This window comes from Megascapheus bottae, chromosome 4 (genome assembly GCF_031878675.1).
Source record: "Megascapheus bottae isolate mThoBot1 chromosome 4, mThoBot2.hap1, whole genome shotgun sequence".
In the NCBI taxonomy this organism is placed as follows: domain Eukaryota; kingdom Metazoa; phylum Chordata; class Mammalia; order Rodentia; family Geomyidae; genus Megascapheus; species Megascapheus bottae.
In genome coordinates, this window is record NC_143512.1 from 39,342,211 (window position 1) to 39,365,313 (window position 23,103).

Genomic DNA, 23,103 nt, shown 5'->3' on the forward strand with positions numbered 1-23,103 from the left:
GGATAAATGGGATTATTATCAAATCATTTTTACAAGACAGTAAATCACTTAGGTATCTATAGCAGTTTTAAAAATTAAGATGAATTTCACATAATAGTCTTATTAAACTCCTACAAAAGGAAAAAGTCATTAAAAAAAATTAAATCTGGGCCAGGAGTTTGGTCTAGTGGTAGAGTGCTTGCCTAACATACACAAAGACCCAGGTTCGATTCATCGGTGCCACATACATAGAAAAAAAGCCAGAAATGGTGCTGAGGCTCAAGTGGTAGAGCTCTAGCCTTGAGAAAGTCCAAGGACAGTGCTCAGGCCCTGAGTCCAAGCATTGGGACTGCCCCCCCCAAATTTAAATCTGCATTTGACCCACTGAAATGATTTTTCAAATCTGATACAGACAATCCTGTTTAAAAGAAAAACAACAACAACAAAAATTTTTCTCTGTTCCTCAATTCGACTCAGGAGCAAATTGAAATTTCTTAGATATTACATTTAAAGTATGTATACATATATATGTATATGTATATATGTATATATATGGGAATATATATATGTTTGGGCTGGAAAGGTGGCTCAGTGGCAGAGTGCTCGACTCACATGCATGAAGCCCTGGGTTCCATTCCCCGGTACCACATAAACAGAAAAAGCCAGAAGGGATGCTATGGCTCAAGTGGTAGAACACAAAGAGTCTTGAGCACAAAGAGGCTCAGGAATAGTGCCCAGGCTCTGAGTTCAAGTCCCAGGACTAGCATAAAAAAGAATATATATATATTTTAATTAGCAAATGCAAATTTGCTAATTATAAAAATGAAAATAAGGAATAGTAATATTCAAAGATGATTACTTGAATATCTTGTTTGTTTGTTTTTCATTTTTGGTCTATCCCAAGAGATGTGCATTTGTAACCATAAGTGGTATATCTTATAAAGTTCATTTTATTAATTAAAAGTATTCTGGAGCTGGAGATGTAGCTCAATTATAAAGCACTTGCCTGGTAAGCATAAAGATTTGGATTTGAATCCTAGTACCTTGAGGATTAGGCACTTTCATGCTAAAATAGATTTTTCATGCTAAAATAGATTTTTCCAACAACTGTACTCAAGTTTTTGGTCTCAAAACCACTTTATACCCATAAGAAGTATCGAGGCCTTCAGGAGCTTTTATTTATGTGGGCTGAATCTATCAATATTAACAGTAATAGCAATTAAAACAAGAAATTTTAAATGTATTAGTTCATTGAAAATTGAAAAATACCACCAGGTGTAGTGGCACATGCTTCTAATCTCAGCATGCTAGGGTTGAGGCAGGAAGATCTTGAGGTCAAGGCCAGCCTGGGTTACATAGGAAAATCCTGTCTCAAAAACAAAGAAAAAAGCCAAAGAAACAAAAAGAAACTTATTGAATGTCAACAGTACTTTATTTTCCAAAACAGAGAGACAAAATCATTTCATGAGAAAAATGGCATCATTTGCATTTTTGCTGGTTTGTGGCTTTGTAGAGACAGCTGAATTCTCAATCATGCTTCTGCATTCAAAATGTAGATGTGTGCTATTAGTAGAAGCATATAAAGGAAAGAGAGTCTCTCACAAATAAGCTGTTAGAAAAGGAAGGAATTGTTTTCAAATAATTGTGGATACTTTCTTTTCTCTGGCAGTGCTGGGGTTTGCCCTCAGGTCCTCATGCTAGGTGCTCTACAGCTTGAGCCATGCTCCTCCATCGTGTGCTGGATATTTTCTTTATATCACAACAATACTCGAACACTGGTAGCTTTTTTAAAAGATTATTTGCAATGTAGAACGTGAAAAAAATCGATGAAGTTTCTATGCACATTCATGAGAGGATAAAAGTGGAAAATGAAAATGAGTTCTTAGTGTTACTGGGAAAATATTTTTTGCTATATGTTGTATGCTACTATTTGCTATACATTGAATTAGTGACATGGCTAAGGTGGTAGAGCACCTGCCTCACAAACAAGAAGGCCTGAGTCTATAATCCCAGTATTATTGAAAGACAGATAGGAAATGGAAAGACTTAGAAAAAAAGCAAATTAAGTGAAGTAAGCCAGACTCAAAGGAACATAGGCTCAATGGTTTCCCTCATTTGTCATAATCAGTAGAAACCTTGGGCTCTCCTAGCAGAGATTTACAATAGAACAAATCCTAGATACATAAGGCCTTATAGTATGACGCTAAATGAAAGGACCTCCAGGATATAGAAACAAAAGCCATATAATGAGTGATTGTTGTCCTTAAGGTACTATGTTATCTCTCATCTCTTTTGCTGTCCCTTGGTTATCTCATATTATTACAGTATTTCACCTTGTCTGATATATTGTATATATGCGTATTTGGTTATTTGAAATAGGATAGGGAAGGGGGGAAAACAAGATGAGGGGTGGGGTGGGGGGAGGGAAATGGGGAACAAGATATGACAAAGGGTATCAATGTATGTGAAGTAATGCACCTTCCTATCTGGTGAATATAATGTAACCCTTCTAATAATTACAATAAAAATATATGGGAAAAAAGAAAGTCAGACAGACACAAAGACAGACAGAAATAAAGACAGAGACACCATAATTTGAAAATGATAGCTTCCAAGTTTTTGCAATAATAATGGAAAATTCTGAGCTGAACATGGTGGCATAGACCTATAATTCCAACACTAGGGAAGATGAGGTTGAAGAACCATGAAAACCTGGGCTATGTAGCAAGACCTTGTGTCAAAACAAACAAAAGAAAACCCTCACAAAATCACAAGTGCTTGGAACAAACATCCTTCCACATACCTCTTTTGGCACATTTATTTTCTCAGAAGTAGAAGTTGAAGGTCAAAAGCAAAGTAATGTTTTATACAATTCATACAATAATTTATACAATTATTTCCAATAGCTATGTTAACTTGCCTTTCTATTAATAGCATTAATAGTATTCCATTCTTACTCATACCTTTGTCAATACTAGTTATCATGTGAGCTCTGTCTCAGCTGTTTTTCAAAAATCCAAGTGTGACTACGCTGGCTCTTTGTGAACACATGGCCTTATATGAAGTCCAGTACTTGAGATTTTTCTGGACTCCTGTGCTTTGGAGTACTTCTGTGACAACTTCACCACAGTGCTATTAAAGGCTACTTTGTATTATGATTGTATTTACTATGTCTACATGACAGTGAGTTTCTTGAGAAAGAAACCATCTCTCTTAACCTTAGTATACATTGCAGTGTCCTCAGGATAGAAGCAGCATTAGAGGGGTGGGAGAAAATGGCATTTTTTCAGCTTAATGGGACCTGGGTTTAAGTCCTGGCTTCACAGCTTTGTGCTGTGAACTGAATGTATGCCCTGGAATTCAAAAGTCGGACATGGATCACCAATGTGAGAATGTCAAGAGGGTTAAGGTGATGGAGTCATAAGGATGAAGCCTTCACAAATGAGGTTAGCAACCTCAGAGAAGAGACTAAAGGGACTGTTCCCCACCTTTTTGTTCCTTCCTCGTGTGAGGCTCAACAAGATCTCTCCAGAGACCAAATCTAGAGCACCCTCATCTTGGACTTCCAGACTCCAGGACTAGGATCAATAAACGTGCTTGCTTATTATTTGCCACAATAGCACCAACTGGGACATTGTGTGAATGTGGACAAATTACTTCCCTGTCCTTTCCCGATCTTGAAGGTCATTAAACAAGGAGACAAATGCTGACTTCATAAGGCAGCTGCAAAGAAACAGTATGTTTAAAATTTGAACGAGTCTTCAAATATCCATGACTCAACTTACAACTTAGCAACTTTGTGATGGTGGGAAGACCATATACCCGCAGTAGAAATGATGCATCATATTTTGAAGTTTGATCATTTCCTGGGCCGGTAACAAGTAGCCCAATACTCCTGACGTGCAGCAATGTCAGCAAGCCACGAGTCCCAGTGAGCGAGGCCATTATGACAATGAACAACTGCCACCCCACTGTGCTGCTAAGCTAAGGTGACTGAGCAGGCTAGGTGTATGATTTCCCCACTGTGGAAGTCCTGCAGGACACTGACTGTGGCGGCTACCTTCCCAGGGGTAACTATGGCACTGTGGTTCAAGTGGTAGAACACTAACCTTGAGCTGAAGAACTCAGGGACAGGACCCAGGCCCAGAGTTCAAGCCCCACAATGGAATGAAGGAAGGAAGGAAGAAGGAAGGATGGAAGGAAGAAGGGAAGGAAGAAGGAAAGGAAAGGAAATTCTATGTCCCCCTCCATGACCCTCCCAGCCCTCTCCTCACTTCCTTCCCATATGAATCTACTTTCTGTCTCCATGGTTTCACTTATTCTGGAAACTTCATATAAAACGGACTCACTTCACCTACTGTTTTCTTTTTTTTTTTTTTTTTTTTTTTTTTTGCCAGTCCTGGGCTTGAGCTCAAGGCCTGAGCACTGTCCTTGGACTTTCTTATGGCTAGAGCTCTTCCACTTGAGCCTTAGCACCATTTCTGGCTTTTTTCTATATATGTGGTACCAAGGAATCAAACCTGGGTCCTCGTGCATGCTAGGCAAGCACTTTAACCACTAGGCCAAACTCCCAGCCCTCATCTACTGTTTTCAAGGCTCATCCACATTGTCCCATGTATTAGTACTTCATTCTCATTTGTGATCAAATAATGCTACATTGTATACACTATATTTTTCTTTATCTAATCACCAGTAATAAGCTGTTTCTACCTATTGCCTATTATGAATCATGGTGTTATAAGGATTCATGTACAAGTTTTTAGACGGGCAATGCCTTTTGTTGTCTTGAGTCTATATCTAGAAGCAGAATTGTTATGTCACTTGTCATAGCCCTTTGTTTAACTGAAGAACTGCCAGAGTTGTCTGAAATGGCTGCATCATTGTATATTTCCACCAACACTGGATGAAGATTTTAATTTCTCACACCCGCTCCAACACTGTCTTTTTAATTAGCGCTATTATAAATGGCGTGAAGAAGTATCTTGTTGTTTTAATTTGTATTTCCCTGATGGCTAATGATCTTAAGCATGTTTTCTTGTGCTCATCAAAAAATTTAAATTAGCGTGTCTGTTATAATTGGGTTAGAGAGTAATTTATTGGACTAGTTTTGAGTTATGGCTTGAGGAGTCATTCCTAGCTATGTAAAACTCAGTTTTCATCCAGGTGCAGTGGTGTAACCTTGTAATCCTAGCACTTTGGAAGCTGAGTCAGGATCCAGCATTCAGGGTCAGCTGAATGGACTTCATAATGAGATCAAAACCAAATAATTCAAGTTCTCTGACACAGAGCTGTCAGTCTCTGGTCACGTGTATTGTCATCTGAGAAATAATGAAGGTAAATTCCTGCTGTCCACTCTTCCATGACTATGAGCTACCAAACCATTATCTGTTTAAACTGACCCCAATTAGCTTCTATCACAACCCCAAGTCTTAACTGAAAAATAAAAAATAAAAATCCTTAGAACCGGCCGGGAGTTTGGCCTAGTGGTTAAAGTGCTTGCCTAGCATTCATGAAGACCCGGGTTCGATTCCTTGGTACCACATATAGAAAAAAGCTGGAAGTGGTGCTGAGGCTCAAGTGGTAGAGCTCTAGCCTTGAGAAAGTCCAAGGACAGTGCTCAGGCCCTGAGCTCAAGCCCAGGACTGGCAAAAAAAAAAAAAAAATCCTTAGAACCCTAGACAAACATCCTTTACCTAGAGAACAATAACAGAATTTTATTGGCAAATTGTAATCTGTTCCGTGGCAGAATATTCCTAAAGCCCAAGTTTCTAAATTCATTACTCTGAACTGCTAAAGTTCACAAACTCAGCCAAAGGAAACTTCTAGGATTGACAAGGAGAAACTCTGGCAGGTTGAACAGTAAGTAGGAACTGGAGCAGAAAGAAACAGAAAATTCTAAGAACTGGCTGCCATTTCTTGTCATTTTTCCTCAAAGCTAAAGTAGGCCAATGATGCTCCTAAGTTATTCAAAATGACAAGACCCTGATTTTCTAAAGCCAATAGTGCTCTTCTCTCCTGACCTTGTCACAGCCATGGGGCTGCATTACCTTCACCCTTCTGACAGTCTAGGCTGATATCCAAGAACTCTGCCAGCACTTTCTTCCAGAAAGTCAAGTATGTAAATGAAATGGGAACCCTACGTTCTATCAGCCAATTGATTTAAACAAATCTTTGATTGTCAAGCAATTTCTGCTTCTATGCAAATACAGCTAACTTTGTATTTGTTATTCCTCCCTCCTTCTTTTTTTAAGAAATAAGAATGCCATTATCACCACACACAAGCCCAGAGTTCAAATCCCACGACTGGCACACAGACACTCCCAGTCTTCTTTGTATGTCTACTCACTCCTCTTCAAAGCACCCTAGTCCCCTTTCTAAAAGCCTTTTCTCCCAAGATAGGATCCAGGTTCTATAGTTAGAAGTGTCGGTTCAAAGTAATTCCAATCCAAAGTGGGTACTGGTAGGCTCAAACTGCTGACTCTTTCGGAGGCTTGTAGTTCTGCAAATTAGTAATCTCCCCCCATTGACTTCCGTCCTGCCAAATCCAGTGATCACTCAGCAGTTCTCATTCCCCATGCTCTTTATGTCAACAGTCAGATGACGGCAGTACGAGTTTTAATCAGACAAAAGGAGCTGAGATTCTGGTGATGAAATGTTATAGTCATTCAACCATCATTTCTTAAGCACCAACAGTACAGTGTAGGAGACATTGATATCTACTTGCAGAAATTGCACACAAGAGGAGAAGCCAGGCTGCTACCCTCAGAGAGCTTACATTCTAGTGTTAGTAATAAACAATAAATAAACCCAAAATGCCTTTCAGACGGTGATAGAACTGCCAACTGCAACATAAAACAGTGCCTGCTGTGACCATGACACACAGCTAGAGAACTCAGCTGTTAGGCAGGAAGGTGGAAGAAAGCCTCTTGAAGAAATTCACGTGTTCTGGAATGGCAGCATTCTAGGCAGAATACACAGCAAATACAAAAGCCCGGATGAGCCTGCTGGAAGCTAGGAAAGAAACCAGCACTGCTGGAGTACAGTGAACAGTTGCGATGGCAGGTGAGCTGAGACAGCTGGGCATTGGCTAAGTTGGGGAGAACCACTGCACACCACAACAAAAGCACATGGAGCCATACATCACAAAGCTAGAACGAGACACAGCCGTTATCTAGATCCTCTCAATACTAACTAGTAATATAGCCTAGCAGGATTTATGTTCCAACTGGTACTAGATAAAGAGATAATTTATTGAAGCCCATAGAGATCCTAACACTCTATAGAAGACCAAGACTATTGTATCAATCTCCTCTAGATTTGAAAACATCGAAGTTCATCATTCTAAGATGAATCTAAATTCTCTGAAATTAAATATCAGAATACAACAGATACTGTGGTAAATAGTATTAAGTGTATGTCATGTGATCCTACAGAGTATGTAGAGGAGTGGTTTTGATGTTGCTATCTTTGACCTTATGGAAATGCAATCACTGGATTGCCTAACATCTATTTTTAAACATAAGATCTACTGTCTCTATTACACACCAGGAAACTTAATATAGCTAAAGTGCTGAGCAGAATTAGCTACTACATAGATTGGCAAGGTTTTTTATGCTAACTTTTTTGAAAGTTCAAAGTAAGTTGGACCACTATTTTTTAAAATAGCAAAATTTTGGGCTCGATGTTTGACCTAGTGGTAGAATGCTTGCCTAGCATTCACAGAGACCCCAGTTTGACTCCTCGGTACCACATACATAGAAAAAAGCTGGAAATGGTTCTGTGGCTCAAGTGGTAGAGATCTAGCCTTGAGAAAGCCCAAGGACAGTGCTCAGGACCTGAGTTCAAGCCAGGACTGGAAATATATATATATATATAAATTAGTAAAATTTTGCCCAAATATGAAAAGGAGTATATTACTTACTAACAAAAACAACAAATGTGGAAGAGGCACTGTGCTTGAAAGTGGTAGAGTGATAACCTTGCGCTGAAGAGCTCAGAGACAGCACCCAGGCCCAAAATTCAAGCCCCACAACCAAAAAAAAAAAAAAAAAGACGTGAAGCAAGACATAATAAATAGTAAATGGCTCATGTCAGAGATGTGGGGAGCATAAACAATCCCAGCAAGCCTAGGCATAAATGCAAGGCTCTAAAAGGTCAAAAAGGTCTGGGACCATGGTTCAAGTATCAGAATGCCTGTCTAGCAAGGTCCTTAGTTCAAATCCCAGTGCTACTAAAAGAAAAAGAAGGAGAAGGAAAGGAAGGTGGAAGAGGAAGAGGAGGAGAAAAAGGAAGAAGAAGAGGAGGAAGGAGGAGGAACAAGAAAAGAAAAGAACAGTTGTCTAATGTGGGCACGGAAGTGCACACACCTGTAATTCTCATACTCATGAGGCTGAGGTAGGAAAATCTGAAGCCAAGACAGCCTGGGATACAAAGAAAGATTGTACCTCAAAAAGGAAAAGAACAGGAGACTGTTTATTATATACTGTATATGTTGTATATATCTATATGCAACATCATATATATATATATAGAGAGAGAGAGAGAGAGAGTTTTGAGATGCGCACTAAACATTACATAAGAGTTCTAGGACAGATCTTGCCACCAGCTCAGGTTTGAATCTAGCTAATACACCTACCAGCTATGGAAATTTAGCTAATATTACTCAATATTGAAAAGCCTCCATTTTCTCTTACATAAAATGACGATGAAAGCAATGCTTGGATTGTGGTTTTAAAATAGCAGACTTAGAAGCAACAGTGCTTGGAATGGATTAGTTGTTTCTTGAGTTTGTGCTCATTATTTGCCCTTCCCTAGGCCTCTATCACTCCCCCAAGACATGAAAAGGTTGGGCTAAGTGTCAGCAACTAGTCTTCTCCCTAGATCCAACTACACCACAGTGCACACTTAGATGTTGGTTTTGTTTCTGTGCTCTACCACTTGAACCACAGCTCTACTTCTGGCTTTTGGGTAGTGATTTGAAGATAAAGGTTTCATGGGCTTTCTGGTTTTGAACTGTGATCCTCAGATCTCAGTTTCTTGAGTAGCTGTAGGATTACAGGCATGAGTCACCAGCACCTACAGAAAACATTTCACCTCGGGGCTGGGCAGAAGGACCCAGAGTTTTCAGGTAATGAATAAAGGGGCTCCTGGGACCAGAATTTAAAGGGCCAGCTCCTTAGGACCAATACATATTATCATGCATTGGCCTTTTCAATAACTTGTAAGATCATTCGTTTTAACATCTCCCCTACATAAAGGCTGAAGTAGATAGATCAGGAACTTTACCTGCTTTGTTCATTTGTTAGATTGCCTGACCATAAGTCCATAGTAAATATCTGTTGGATGAGTAAGCCTGTTTGCTTACTATATATACTCCCTGAAAATGGAAGAAATCAATCTTATTTATTTTCAGTTTTTATAAAGGTGATACACAAGGGGGGGTACAGTTATATACGTCCAGTAATGAGCATTTTCTTTTTGTCAATTGTATTAAAATCAATATTTTAAAGTATCCTAATGAAACTGGCCATTAACAGGGAGTTTGTGGTGAACATACTCTTCATTTTTTTTTTGTTTTTTGCCAGTCCTGGGCTTGAGCTCAGGGCCTGAGCACTGTTCTTGGGCTTTTCTCAAAGCTAGCACTCTGCCACTTGAGCCACAGCACCACTTCCAGCCTTTTTCTATGTATGTGGTACCGAGGAATCAAACCTGGGTCTTCTTGCATGCTAGGCAGGCACTCTACCACGAGGCCAAACTTCCGGCCCCATACTCTTCATTTTTAGTAGGCAACTAAAAATGCATTTATTTATGGTGTACCGTAAGTGAATGTTTAGCACATGGATTTTTTTCTAAAGAAAAACATAACCAGGTAAAGAAAACACAATAATAGCTGTGTAAGTGGACTTTTGAGCATGAGAGCCTGGGAGACTGAACAGTGGTGTCAATTAATCCTCCACATATCTTGGACTTTACCAGATTAGGATGTGGAATTTTGGAACTGAACTCAGACTAGTTTGCCTTAATAGAGGACTTTTCTCTGGACAAAAAGCAAAGCCTCCTCTTATCCCTCCATCTATGATGTGGATCAACTACAGAAGGTGGGAATGAAATCTGCAGGCATCGTAATTGAACAATCCTTCAAGAGTTATCGCTCCTCTTCGAGCCACTCTATTTCCACAGTCGCTGGACATGATCAATCTCTAGAAGTGAGTCATCAACATCCACTCAAATTTGATCTGATCTGAGTTCAACATTCCCACTAAGTCTACTTTGTGGAGAAAGTCTAGGCAACTTCATGCCTATTATCACTTATCCAATCAAAACACATATTCGTAACCTAGAAAATTCTGAGTGATTCTGGATGAAAAAAAAATGTGAGTTTAACACTGAGGACATGGTGCCAAGGAATGGAACGAGGGCTTCTTGCAGGCCAGGCAAGCACTCTTCCATTAGGTTGCATCCCCCGCTCCGGGGCTGCCTTTGAAACTGCAATCCTCACATCTCATCTTTCAGACTAACAGGGATTACAAGGATGATCTACTGAGCCCAACCAGGCCAGGTCATGTTCCCACTCATGAGAACTAGGAGGAGAATCTGCATTCACACACAAAAACCTGAAAAGGGTCTCTCTTAATTTCAAAGCATGCCAGGAGTTGAACCCAGGAAATTCAATGACCAGTAATTTCCCAGACAGGTAACCCCACAAGGAATAAAGAGTCTGAAGAACTGATTCAGATGCAATTTATTGATAGAAAAGAGTGCCATTGGTAGAAAAAATCATATTAAGTGAACTAAGACAGACTAAAGGAACATAGGCTCAATGATTTCCCTCATTTGTCATAATCAGCAGAAACCTTGGGCTCTCCTAGCAGAGAATTGCAATAGAGCAAAACCTAGTTACATAAGGCCATATAGAATGGCACTAAATGAAAGGACCTCCAGGAAATAGAAACAAAAGCCATAGAATGAGTGATTGCTGTCTCATCTCTTTTGCTGTCCCTTGGTTATCTCATATGGTTACAGTATCTCACTTTGTTATCAGATATATTGAATATATTTGTATTTGATTATTTGAAATTGGATAGGGAAGGGGCAAAACAAGATGAGGGGTGGGGGTGGGGGGGAGGGAAACGGGTACCAAGACATGAAAAAGGGTATCAATGTATGTGAATTAATGCACCTCCTATCTGGTAAATAAAATGTAACCCTTCTATTAATTAAAATAAAAATATATGAAAAAAAATGTGGGTTTAGACAGGGTAGGAATTGGCATCTCAAGTGATTGAACCAAGAACTTATGGAATATGGAACTACATACTGTGCCCCAAATACCTTCCTTCCCAGAGACGGTGTATTGTATAAAACTTTTCTAACATTTCAGGAAAAATGGCTTTGCTTAGTGTCATTATTCTGAACTCAAGTGCTCCTTTTACCAGACTGTGAGCTCCTTGAGAGGAACCACTGTGTCAGCCAAATGTTTTTACCTTCCTAAAACCTAGCACATATAACAATCATTGCCAGTGAAACACCTCTACCAATTCCATTGAAGCTAACAGATTTTTAGATCATTGGGTTTGCTGGACAGTACATTAGCTACCTGTGGCAAGTGGCTTGGGTAGGCAGGCAAATTGATAGACACTGTAAATATAAAATATGCATCAAATTTCAATTCAATTTCTATCGGTCATGGGGCTTGAACTCTGGGTCTGGGTGCTGTCCCAAGAGGCTTGAATTCTGGGCCTGGGCACTGTCCCTGAGCTCTTCAGCTCAAGGCTACCACCCTACCACCTGAGCCACAGCCCCACTTCCACTTTCCTAGTGCTTAATTGGAGATAAGAGTCTCACGGACTTTAGTGCTTGAGCTGGCTTTGAACCAGATCTCAGCCTCCTGAGTAGCTAGGATTACAGGCGTATGCCACTGCACCAGGTTCAATAGTCCTTTGGCTATTGAATTAAATACATTATTAAACATAAATGTGATCTATTAATTTTTTAATGTAGCTATTAAAATTTTTAAATTCCACATGTGGCTGAATAACTGTTTTCATGTACAAATTATAACTAGCCTCTTGTATCCTGTTTTTTAAGTTTCTTGATAGGAAAGGGAAATTGACTATGTCTAAATAAAGACAACCATGCGTTTCTTTTTTTTTTTTTCAGAACAGCCATGATTCATAAGACTTTCCTTTTTAGTTCTACCAGTATGTTCTACATACTGATAGTAGGTTCACTGCTTTAAAGAAGAAATAGTAATTCCAACTATTCTAGTATTCCCCTCTATGGACTCAAAGTTCTTATTTGGGGCATGTAATAACCATGGAGCTGACATCTGAATATCACTTCAGTTTCTCACACAAAATGCCTCTAAGTTTCATTGATGCTGTTATTTTTCTTGTTCTAATTATTTTATTATCTTTAGTTGTACAAAGGAGTTGCTGTTTAACAAAGCAGTTTATGAACACAATGCATCTTCATAAATGTTACCCCTTTCCACATACTCCCCTATTCCATCCTACCCACACCTTCTCTCACTCTTGATTTTGTAGGACATACATTAAATTCTTGATGTATTCTCCCTCTATTCTCTTCATTCATCTATCCCTTTCCCCTTGACCCCACCCATCCCCTTTTGAGTACCTGCTTGCTTTTATTTTGTTGAGCTTGGACTTTGCCTAAGGATTTGCACTATTTGAGTTCTCCCTTGAATCTACCTTATTTTAGTTAATACATTTATATATGTACTTGTGTATCATCCAACATATTAACTTATAAGTTTATAAGTTAGAAAGACCTCTGTTTTATATTCCCTTCCTTCAGCCTCTGGCATCCTGAAGAGCTGGGCAGCTCTCCCATCCCCAGCTCTTTCCACTGACCTTAGATGAGGGCTGGCTCAAATAACACACTTGTCAGAACACCTCGGTAAGCAAATCAGTGGACAACACCCCATAAATAGATATATGGAAACAGAGTGCTCTGTACTGATAACAAAATCCACTTACAAACCTTCTTTCTCCTCCACAACATTTGTTCCCTGTAATGATTAGTCAAATGTGAATGTCACTAATAATTTTGATTCTATAATTGTAGATGACATGCTTTATATAGGCACTGGAAAAGCTATAAGTTGAAGGTGGTTTTTTGAAAAATTTTATTAACACTGATTTTTACAACATATTTCAAATGTCATGTTTAACAAACAAGAATTCAAGAAGGGAATCTCTATATGCAATCACTGGCACATAGATTTTAGAACATAATTAAAATTAAGCTGAAGGTTTGTATGTCATAAATACATATCAATCTATCTAACATTATGTCTATAGAGTATATATTCCATCATAGATTTTTATGTCTATGCAGTTATGTTTATATCTCCAAGACTATGTCCATAACCTTGGGTACCCGAATACCGAGTCATCGCTCATGTACTGTTTGGATCTAATATCCATATATTAAGGATACCATGCACCTTTTGTTCCTTTGGTCTTGACTTTTCTCAGCCAACATGATTCACTCTAGTTTCATCCACTTCCCAGTGAATGCCATTATTTTATCTAGTTGGTTAGCTATGTAGAATTCCATTGTGTATATGCACCACCTTTTTTTGTAGTTGAAGGTGATTTTTAAGCATTAGCTACTATTGTAGCAAAAAAGCAGCTGTGTTTACCTAAAGAAATGATATTGGACCAACTCAAGCCTATCAAGCAAAAAGTGATAGGATCTAAGTGACCTGTGCGAAAGGTTGAAAATGTTTGATTGTACAAACCAGGTGTCCACCAAGGCCCAGAAAGGCCTATCTGAGGTGTAACCCACCTGTCTGGACTCACCTTCCACTCCCCCCTTTCTCACTCTGCTCCAGAAAACTAAATGTGTGCTTCCTGCTTCAGTGCCCTTGCACCTGTTCTTTCCTTTGCCTACAATACACAATCTTCGCTTTCTACTCAAATGTCATCATATCAGAGAAGCTTCTTCACTGTTGTATCAAAAACAGTCTAACCCAGCCAGGCATGGTGGCTCACACCTGTAATACTAGCTACTCAGGAGGCTGAGATCTGAGTATTGCAGTTCAAAGCCAGCCCGGGTACTAAAGAAGACTCTTATCTCCAATTAATCACTAGAAAATGGGAAGTGGAGCTGTGGCTCAAGAGGTAGGATGATAGCCTTGAGCTGAAGAGCTGAAGGACAACACCCAGGCCCAGGGGTAGGGCATAGCCTTGAGCTGAAGAGCTCAACGACAGCACCCAAGCCCAGAGTTCAAGCCCTATGACCCACATTTAAAAAAAAGTCTAACCCTAATCCCACTAGATTTGTCTTCATATAGTTTAGACTACCAAGCATATTATTTACTTGTTTCTTCACTTCTCTAAACTGGAACATCAACTTCAATAGGCAGGGACTTTGTTCTGTACTTTTTGGATCTAGACCATCACAGGAAACCAATAATTATTGGTTGAATTAATAAATTAATGAACCTAAAACTGGAGTCCAGACACTTGGGGCTTAGTCCCTAGTTCCATCACTAAAGAGAATATCTAGTTTGAGAACCCTGCCTTAACATTTGCTTTCTGAATTTGTAAAATAAAAAGTATCAGATATTCCTAAAGCCTCTCCTAACTCTAAAATCTGGTGATTTTATAGATCTACTTTTGCCAATGACCTTGAATAAAGCATGCAACACATGAATGTTTTTGGTATCTCTGAACTACAATCCTTTGAGGGATTCTGAAACCTTGATCCAATGGCAAAGACCTCCAGATGGTAGGCATTCCAGGATCTTCTCTCCACTTTGAGGTGGTTCATACAGAACCTTTCTTCCCGCAATCTCTTCTAACAGTTAAGGACCCTAATTATGTTTTTCTGTTTCTCTACCTGGAGTATGAACTCTTTGAGGGAAGTAATAGTCATAGTAATTTTCATATGCCCAACACCTTTCCTGGCCCATAGCACTCCATTCTCTGAATCATAACTCAGATTGACAACTGCCACCAGCCCTCTTCCTTTCCTGATGCCCAGTGAGTTTTCCTCAAGAGCCAAGCATAACTTCACACGTTCACATAGTTTCTTTATTCCTTACGACAAGCTTGTGAATTAGGTATTATTACCATCCTTTAATAGATGAAGTAATTGAGCTCACAGAGGACAGAATCTGTCAGTGATAAAATGGCTAACAGGATGCACACCCAGGCCTCTTGATACTGTATACCACAGTCACATGACCACGTGGTAGGGATGGTATGTGAGAAAGGTAATGACCTTATGTAAGGATTGAGCTGGAGCCGGGGCATATAGTTCCATGGTGAAAAGCTTTGGAAATGACCCTTAGCAGAGAGAGAGAGAGAGAGAGAGAGAGAGAGAGAGAGAGAGAGAGAGAGAGAGAGAGAGAGAGAGAGAGAGAGAGAGAGAGAGAGAGGGAGAGAGAGAGGGAGAGAGAGAGGGAGAGAGAGAGAGAGAGGAGAGTGGAGAGGGAGAGAGAGAAAGGAACATTGGTCTGTATAATGGTGAGCTTCCTGTACTATTAAAGCATTTTTATAATTAGAAAAGATTTTTCTTTGTTTCAGAAAGGTAATTCTATATATTATACCTAAAAGGCTAAAAGAAAGGAAAATTTCTTTTTGTCTTCTGAATTTTGTTGTTGTTGGCAGTACTGAGGTTCAAACTTAGGGTCTTTGAACAGCTCTACTACTGGAACTATGACTGCAGTCGTGCTGTTTGTATTTTCATTATTTTTCCTGATAATAACAGGTACCACATACTCATTATAGAAAAACAGACAAGTTCAGATAAATATAAAGAAAAAGTACTAACTAAGGAATAACCAATCTTAGCCTTTTAACTCCCAAACTAGCCTATATTGTGTATATACTATTTTTTTTTTGCCAGTCCTGGGCTTTTTAGCTCAGGCCTGAGCCCTGTTCTTGGGCTTTCTCAAGGCTACAGCTCTACCACTTGGGCCACAGCACCCACTTCCAGCCTTTTCTGTGTATGTGGTACTGAGAAATCGAACCCAGGTCTTCATGCATGCTCGGCAAGCATTCTACCACTAGGCCAAACTCCCAATGAATACTAATTTTAATTAACTCTTTAGACCTCTTTTTTAATACATCTGTTTGACTTTATGATTTATATCATTCTAAATTATGCTATGAACCTTTTTCCAACTCAACACAAGCGTGCCCTGCATTGTTAGAATCTTCATAAATACCATTTTGACTGTGGCTTAGTAATGTGGTGTCAAATAATCATTCTGTTATTACTTAATCTTCTTTTTAACTTTTTGGTGCCCTTTCATTTATAAAAATCAGTTTACAAATTGATTGCAACATCTGTGACTGGTTCTGACTTCTGGCTCACTCTTATACTCCTATCTACTAAGAAGGCTACTCTGAGGATCTTAGTTTGAAGCAGGCCCAGGTAAACAAACCCCAGAGAACCTTATCTCCAATTATGGCTCAAGTTCTAGAATGCCAGCCTTGATCCAAAAAAAAAAAAACAAAACTAAAGAAGAGTGAGAGATCCCCGAGTTCAAGGTCCAGTGACAGTAGAATGTATTTTTTCCTTTTTCTTTAATAAACTGAAAATAAGCTAGATGAAGCCATGTCAGCTTCCCTTGTAGTAGAAAGAAGGGGAAGGGGTAGTGAAAGTCTACCAGCTTGGAGTGCACAGACATAGGCTCACATCCTGCTTGTTTTGCTCTCTGTACATAAGTGATATGAAACTTCAGTTCCCTCATCTGTAACCGACCGATTATATGCTAGTGTTCCTATAAGGGTTTACCAGGAGTCAACATGAGAACACTGAACACTATGCCTGGTATAGTGATTCAGAATCTTATCGTGTGGAAGAAAAGAGCCTAAGCAAAAGAAAGACTGATTTGTCATTCTCAACTTCCAACTGTTTGAAAAAATTCTGGGTCTTCATTTCTAGTCTCAAAAGAACACAGAATGTTATGCTACATTGTGGTTTGATTGTCACAGCATAGGGAAGCAGGAGGGATCAGGGACTCCACATTCCACAAGGACTTGCTTCTCACAGGCCTCTCCCTATCTCTGGACACTTCCATTGGCCACTTACCCCTTGGTCCCACCATGGTCTATGCCTTAGATAATCTGTTATTCTTCAAGTCCTGATCAGAAGTTTTACCGACTCCTCATTACTCATTTGTCAAAAACAAAAAATGTTGGGCCAGGTTAGCCTAGTGGTAGAGTGCTTGCCTAGCATGCACAAAGACCCAGGTTCAATTCCACAAATATATAGAAAAAACCAGAAGTGGTGCTATTGCTCAGATAGCAGAGGCTCTAACCTTGACGAAGTTCAAGGCCAGTACACAGGCCCTGAATTCAAGCCCCAGGAATGACCAAAAAAAAAAAAAAAGTGATATATTTTTAAAGGTCTCCATCTCTTGTGTTTCTTCCCACCCTACTGACTCTGATATCTTTCCCTCCACAGTAACAGTGGGCTGAAGTTTACTAAAGATAAATCATATCTTCACTTCTTCACTTCAAGGTCCTGACCTCTATCTAAAGGCAATGTAGCCACAAGGTGGTGCTTCAAATTGTCAGCTGCTCACATCTTGGTGTAAATGAGTTTTCAGGATCTCGGAGAAGGGGGAGGGGTTTTTGGTGGGAATATTAGTCTTCCAGAGTTAGGCATACCCTAGGTATACCTAGGCTTAGGCAAGGCTGCCACACTTTCCCTTCTCAATATACCCAGGATCACTGGTCCCTAATTCCTGCTCCATTTCTCATAGGTGCCTTCTTGGTTCTTCCTTTATGTACCTCCTGTCCATTTTTAAAAAAATTTTATTATAGAATAGATGTAGAACAGAGGGATTACAAGTCAGGTAATGCGTACATTTCCTTTTGTACCATGTCTTCTTTCCTTCTCTCCCAATCCCTCCCATCTCTACCCACCAGTTGTATAGTTCATTTTATCAGTATCCAGTGAGATCTACTGTGCACTTTTCACCCCTTTTTCTATACCCTCCCCCCATCCTCCCAAAGATACACATGTGAATAGATCCTACGTAAAGAAAAATAGAATCATCAAAAAATTAAAATTATAAAGAAAAAGAAAGAGCTTAGGTTTTTCTAGATTGACCATGTGCCTTGAGCCAGGGTAAGCCTGTTTTACAAAGCCCAGCTCCTGGGGCCGGGAGTTTGGCCTAGTGGTTAAAGTGCTTGCCTAGCATGCACGAAGACCCAGGTTCGATTCCTCGGTACCACATACACAGAAAAAAGCCGGAAGTGGTACTGAGGCTCAAGTGGTAGAGCTCTAGCCTTGAGAAAGTCCAAGGACAGTGCTCAGGCCCTGAGCTCAAGCCCAGGACTGGCAAAAAACAAACAACAACAAAAAAAAAAACCAAAAAAAAACAAAGCCCAGCTCCTGCCTACTCCTATAAGGCAGCGAAAGCTTAGCCTTTTCTCCTGACTATCTATGATCTGTACTCTGTTGAAGCACACAGTCTCATGCCAAAGCCACTCTACTTCATTTTAGCTTGCTGGAATGGGTTGGATACTGTTTTTGAGTTTGCATGCATGCCCACATGGTACACATCCATCTACCACCTTCAAACTCTCCAATTATACTAGAGTCATATTGACTGACACAAACTCACACACACAAATAGATATTTAGAGAACAAGGTTATAAACAAACCCCCAAAAAGATGATTTCTATTATTCTCATACATGAGGATCAATCAACAATAATGTCTTAGTATGTAATTGGAAAATTCTTATTACATGCATTTACATGTAATTAAATGCTCATAGTTTAGCTAAATCTTGGGACTGGTAGGAATTTAAAAGCAGAAGTTGCTAGCATATATTGTTTGTTTATGCAGTAGTGGAGTTTGACTTCAGGGCTAGAACTTGCTAGGCAACAGCTTTACCTCTAGAGTCACACTCCCAACTTTGTTTTGGTTTTTGTGACAGGGTCTTGGAACTATCCTAAAATTCACATTCCTCTACCTTTGGAGGGGTGGGTTCAGGCATAATTTCACCTCAACTGGCCTTCAGGCTTCTTTTCTCCCTAAGAAATTGATACATGAATGTACCAAAATGAAATCCTTTATAGCACAGTGCAGGCACCCATCCATTTAAGGTTATCAGAGCTGCCTTCCTCCTTCCCCTGTAGCTTAGGTTTTCCCAGAATGATCATGTGCCTCGGTCGGGCTAGGGTGAGCATTCCAGCAAAGTTCTTCAAGTGGCAGGACCCTACGTAAATCTCCAAGAATAAATAAGAGCAGCAAGTCACAAGGAGCTAGGGTGCAGGGAGCTGGGGGATGGGATGGTGACAGTAAGCTTGGCTGCAGGCGGGCCTGTCACTCCAGCTGACAGTGAGCACCTCCACCTTCAAGTTTATAAAAGAAAAATAAGTAAATAAAGGCAGTATGATCCAAAACAGAAAATGCTTCGTTCCAGATCCCATAGAGCAAAAAGCAACAAGCACAGGGAGTAGCTAGCGGCCCTCGTAGCACTTGTACCGCCCTAGGGCAGCTAGGCCCGACACCGAGGCTCCTGCTAGGTACCTGGCCTCCCGCTGCTCCTCCTCCGACTCCGCAGCTGTGTCCTCATCCTCGCCCTCCGACTCCTCCTCGGTGTCCAGCTCCCGGGCCGCCTCTTCGTCCCCATCAGAGCCTAGGAAACTCTCGGAGGTGCGGTTGCTGTCACTGCTCGCCATCGCGCCTGTCCCGGGCCGGAGTCGGAGCGCCCACGCTGCGCTGCGCCTGGTGTTCTCCCTCTGACTGCGCCTCTGGCCCGGGTACCACTCTGTGCCACCAGGCCCGGCCCTGGCGGGCGGCTCGGGTTCCCGGCGCGGGGGAGGGTGAGCCCTGACACTTTAAATAGAAGGCATCAAAAAGTTTCCCTACCCAGCTTGTGGGGCCGGCTGGGCTTCTCCGTCTGCCGTCCTCCCTGGCTGGGTCTGGAAGATCCCTGGTGGCCTATGGGACCACACTGCAGGTCACATTTTAGTAGTAGTGTGGCTCAGGTTACACTAGAACTTCCAAGGATGAAAGGGACACCAGCCCTGCCTTTCTCCTCTCGAAATTGGTAGGGTTAAAGCTTTCAAGCCAAGCTTTTTGATGGACCCTTTACTCCAAATACTCCTTCCAGAGTAAATCCCTTACTGTACCACTACATCAAATGACTCAATCCCATCTCTGCATAGGGCTTACTTTGGTGCCTAGAGTAAACAGGCTCAGTGGGAGACAAGGTAGCTTAAGCTCCTCTCATTCCCTTCAAATGAAGCGACTCAATGGAAAATGCTATCTAGCACTTTTGGATCATTGTTCAGTATTGACTTCCTTTACAATGCAAGATGGTATATCAGTATGGTCTGCCTCAGTGGTCCGATTGTTCAGTCAGGATAAACTCACAGTACTCAAGTCTTACATTTGGCCTGAAATTCAGCCTAAAAGACACAAATCTCACTGTATCATGTAATCACCAGAACTTAAACCCCCTGACTGCTCCCAGACTGAAGTCCAAGATCCTCAGAAAGATCACATATTGCTTAGCAACCTACATCTTTCCTGTGGCCTCACTTCTACAAGAGCTCCCACCATTATGTCTTCCCTCCCCTGTACCTTTACACAATCCTTCTGCTTGAAAGGCTCTTAGTATTATTAAGACTGTCACTCTTCTCTGTAGTCCCCAGGTTAAACTGAATTTTCTTCTAGGTTCCCACAACTGCCTACACTTGTAAGTTATGTTGGTAGCCAAGAATAGGTGGCTCACACCCGGAGTCTGGATGAGCTCTAAGGCTCGAGGTTTATAGCTAACTCCAACAGGAAAGTCCATGGGACCTTCATCTCCAAAAAAGCCAAAGTGGAACTGAACTGTGGCTCAAATGGTGGAATGCTAGCCTTAAGCAAAAGTAGCAGCTCAGGGACAGTACCCAGGCCCTGAGTTCAAGCCCCAAGATCAGGAAAAAAAAGTATGCTGATATCTCTGTCCCCAGGGCACTTTTATAATTCATTATTTGTTTTTCTTCCACCATCCCCAGCCCTCACAACCTCATAAGTTGGCCAAGTACCTACTACATCCATCGCTCTAGAGAACAGTATCAAATGTTTCCTGAATACCACACCGGACCAGATCTGCTGAGTATGTCAACCTTTACAATTCATATTCTTTACCAGTGGGAAGGACCTATGGCTACAAGAGCAAATATTTAATTACAGCAGATTCTATTTATAACTGCTGAATAAGACATATGGAGGGATGGTATTACCAGTTGCAATGGTCTGTATGCAATGTGTCTCACTTTCAGATTTTGCCAGTTAACTGGAGGTCAAAGTCTCTTGGATTTGTCTGCTGGGCTGGTTACACACCAACAGCCTCAGATCTTAGCCTTTGAGTAACTAGGATTACAGGTGTGAGCAATTGGAGCCTGGCTAACAGTTTAACACATTCAAAAGTGTAGAAATGGAGAGGTCAACACAAATGAAAAATAAAAGAATGTCGCATTCACCACACTAACAGCTACTAAGACTAAAAATAACTCAAAGCCTTAGTGTTTCAACCCTTTGATTTAGAACACAAACCAAACTTATTCATCTATTTCTTACAATAAACAGGCTGAAAGGAATAAGAGGGGAGTCATTAGAAACTGAGAACATAGTGACAGTATATACAACAAATTGATGCCTCACTGTAATAACATTGAACTCATCCCTAAGAACTGTAAATATTCATGAGCAGTACTATGACAATGTATTTCTATGATCATTACTCAAGATTATCACTAGAATATTATATTCAATATTTTGATGAAAGTTGTATAATGTATAAACATTTTCAAGAAAGACTCATATTTCTATGTACAAACTTTATTTGACACCATACAAAAATTGAAACTTAAAATGAAAATACGCACCTTTTATAAGTCAAAGACAAGATGTTTTTAGCTTAATTTCTGAATTAATTTTTTGGTCTGCCAAAAAATAAATAAATGAAGTACAAACTGTACTACAGTAAATCTAAAAGAAGTTATTAGCAGTTCTTTTGAAAAAGCTGGAACTGTTTATGAGATTTGTTTTTATACTTAGATTTACATGTAACAATTTACAAATATTTACAAAAATCAAAAACAATTTTAATACACTGTAGCTTTTTCAGTGGCCTCTACTGCTTTATGTGAAAAGAAATAAATTCCAGTTTAATTATAATCCTGTAACTGTACACAGAAAAAAAATCTGATTCTACAAAACAGGATTTAATCTTAACGTTAATGTTCAGTTTCTGTTGCTTCTTTTCACAGGGAAGAAAAGGCAAGAAAACAGAAGAAAAAGTGCATATTGCACTATTCTATCACAAAGCGCAGGAGATTTTCTCTTTTCCAAATGTCTCTAAAATAATCCAGTAGCAAGTCACTAACTGCTGTGTCAGTGCTCACATTAGCACAATGTAAAATGTGTTTATTGTCATTGCAACACAAAACACAAAGCAATCTGAAGCATCCATCAAAAGCCTAGAATACTTAGGAAGTGCTAGTATGGACTCACTCAAAACCTCAATCTGGCCAAGGAGTCAAGTGAAGATTTAGTAACTGTCCAGTATTTCGTGACTCCAGTGATTTCACTGAAACAGAAGATTTCATTTTGCTTCAAGTAACTGAAAAACCGACTTGAATTTTCACTTTACTATAACCGATATAGACAACCTATTATAGGTCATACAGTACTCAGCATGTATGAATCAGACCCTTTTCAAAATGTCACACAACTCTTACAAATAATTGAAGTAATATCAAAACCTTTCATTTGTTCAGTTAATTTCCCAAAATATATTTTATCTAATTGCCTGAAAATTCATGTAATATTACTAGTCATCAATGTAAACAGTTTCAAAAATACATTGTAAATCAAAGAATTTTATTAGGAAACATCATAATAAAATATGCACTCTTTATATAAGTATGTCCTTATAAAAATGAAACATGGAAACAAAAACAATTTAAAAAACATGATGGAGGTAAACAAAATGCATTATGAAGTAACTTGTTCTTTATTTCTTGAAGAATTTAAGAAATAGAGGTGAGTTATCTTTTCTGGATAGCAGCTCTTAAAGGTAGTATACTGTTCAAATCTCTTTTGTTTTTCAATCTGTGCCATGACTAGAA

The 23,103-nt window shown here is 39.8% G+C and overlaps 2 protein-coding genes across 5 annotated transcripts in view; both read right to left on the reverse strand.

Moving 5' to 3' along the window:
* The window catches only part of Cmya5 (cardiomyopathy associated 5), a 91,005-nt gene extending 71,346 nt beyond the window's left edge, over positions 1-19,659 (reverse strand). Inside the window, exon 1 of one of the 2 annotated variants that reach the window (XM_090331122.1) lies at positions 19,523-19,659. In XM_090331122.1, coding sequence (XP_090187248.1) covers positions 19,523-19,659 — 137 coding nt within the window. Of the gene's footprint in view, positions 1-19,507 lie in introns of both variants that reach the window. The other variant, XM_090331121.1, reaches the window with a different exon arrangement.
* A 2,200-nt stretch (positions 19,660-21,859) lies between these two features.
* The window catches only part of Tent2 (terminal nucleotidyltransferase 2), a 50,511-nt gene continuing 49,267 nt past the window's right edge, over positions 21,860-23,103 (reverse strand). For all 3 annotated transcript variants that reach the window (XM_090331710.1, XM_090331709.1, XM_090331711.1), the window contains one exon: positions 21,860-23,097. In XM_090331710.1, coding sequence (XP_090187836.1) covers positions 23,023-23,097 — 75 coding nt within the window. In that variant the 3' untranslated portion in view covers positions 21,860-23,022. The remainder of the gene's footprint in view (positions 23,098-23,103) is intronic.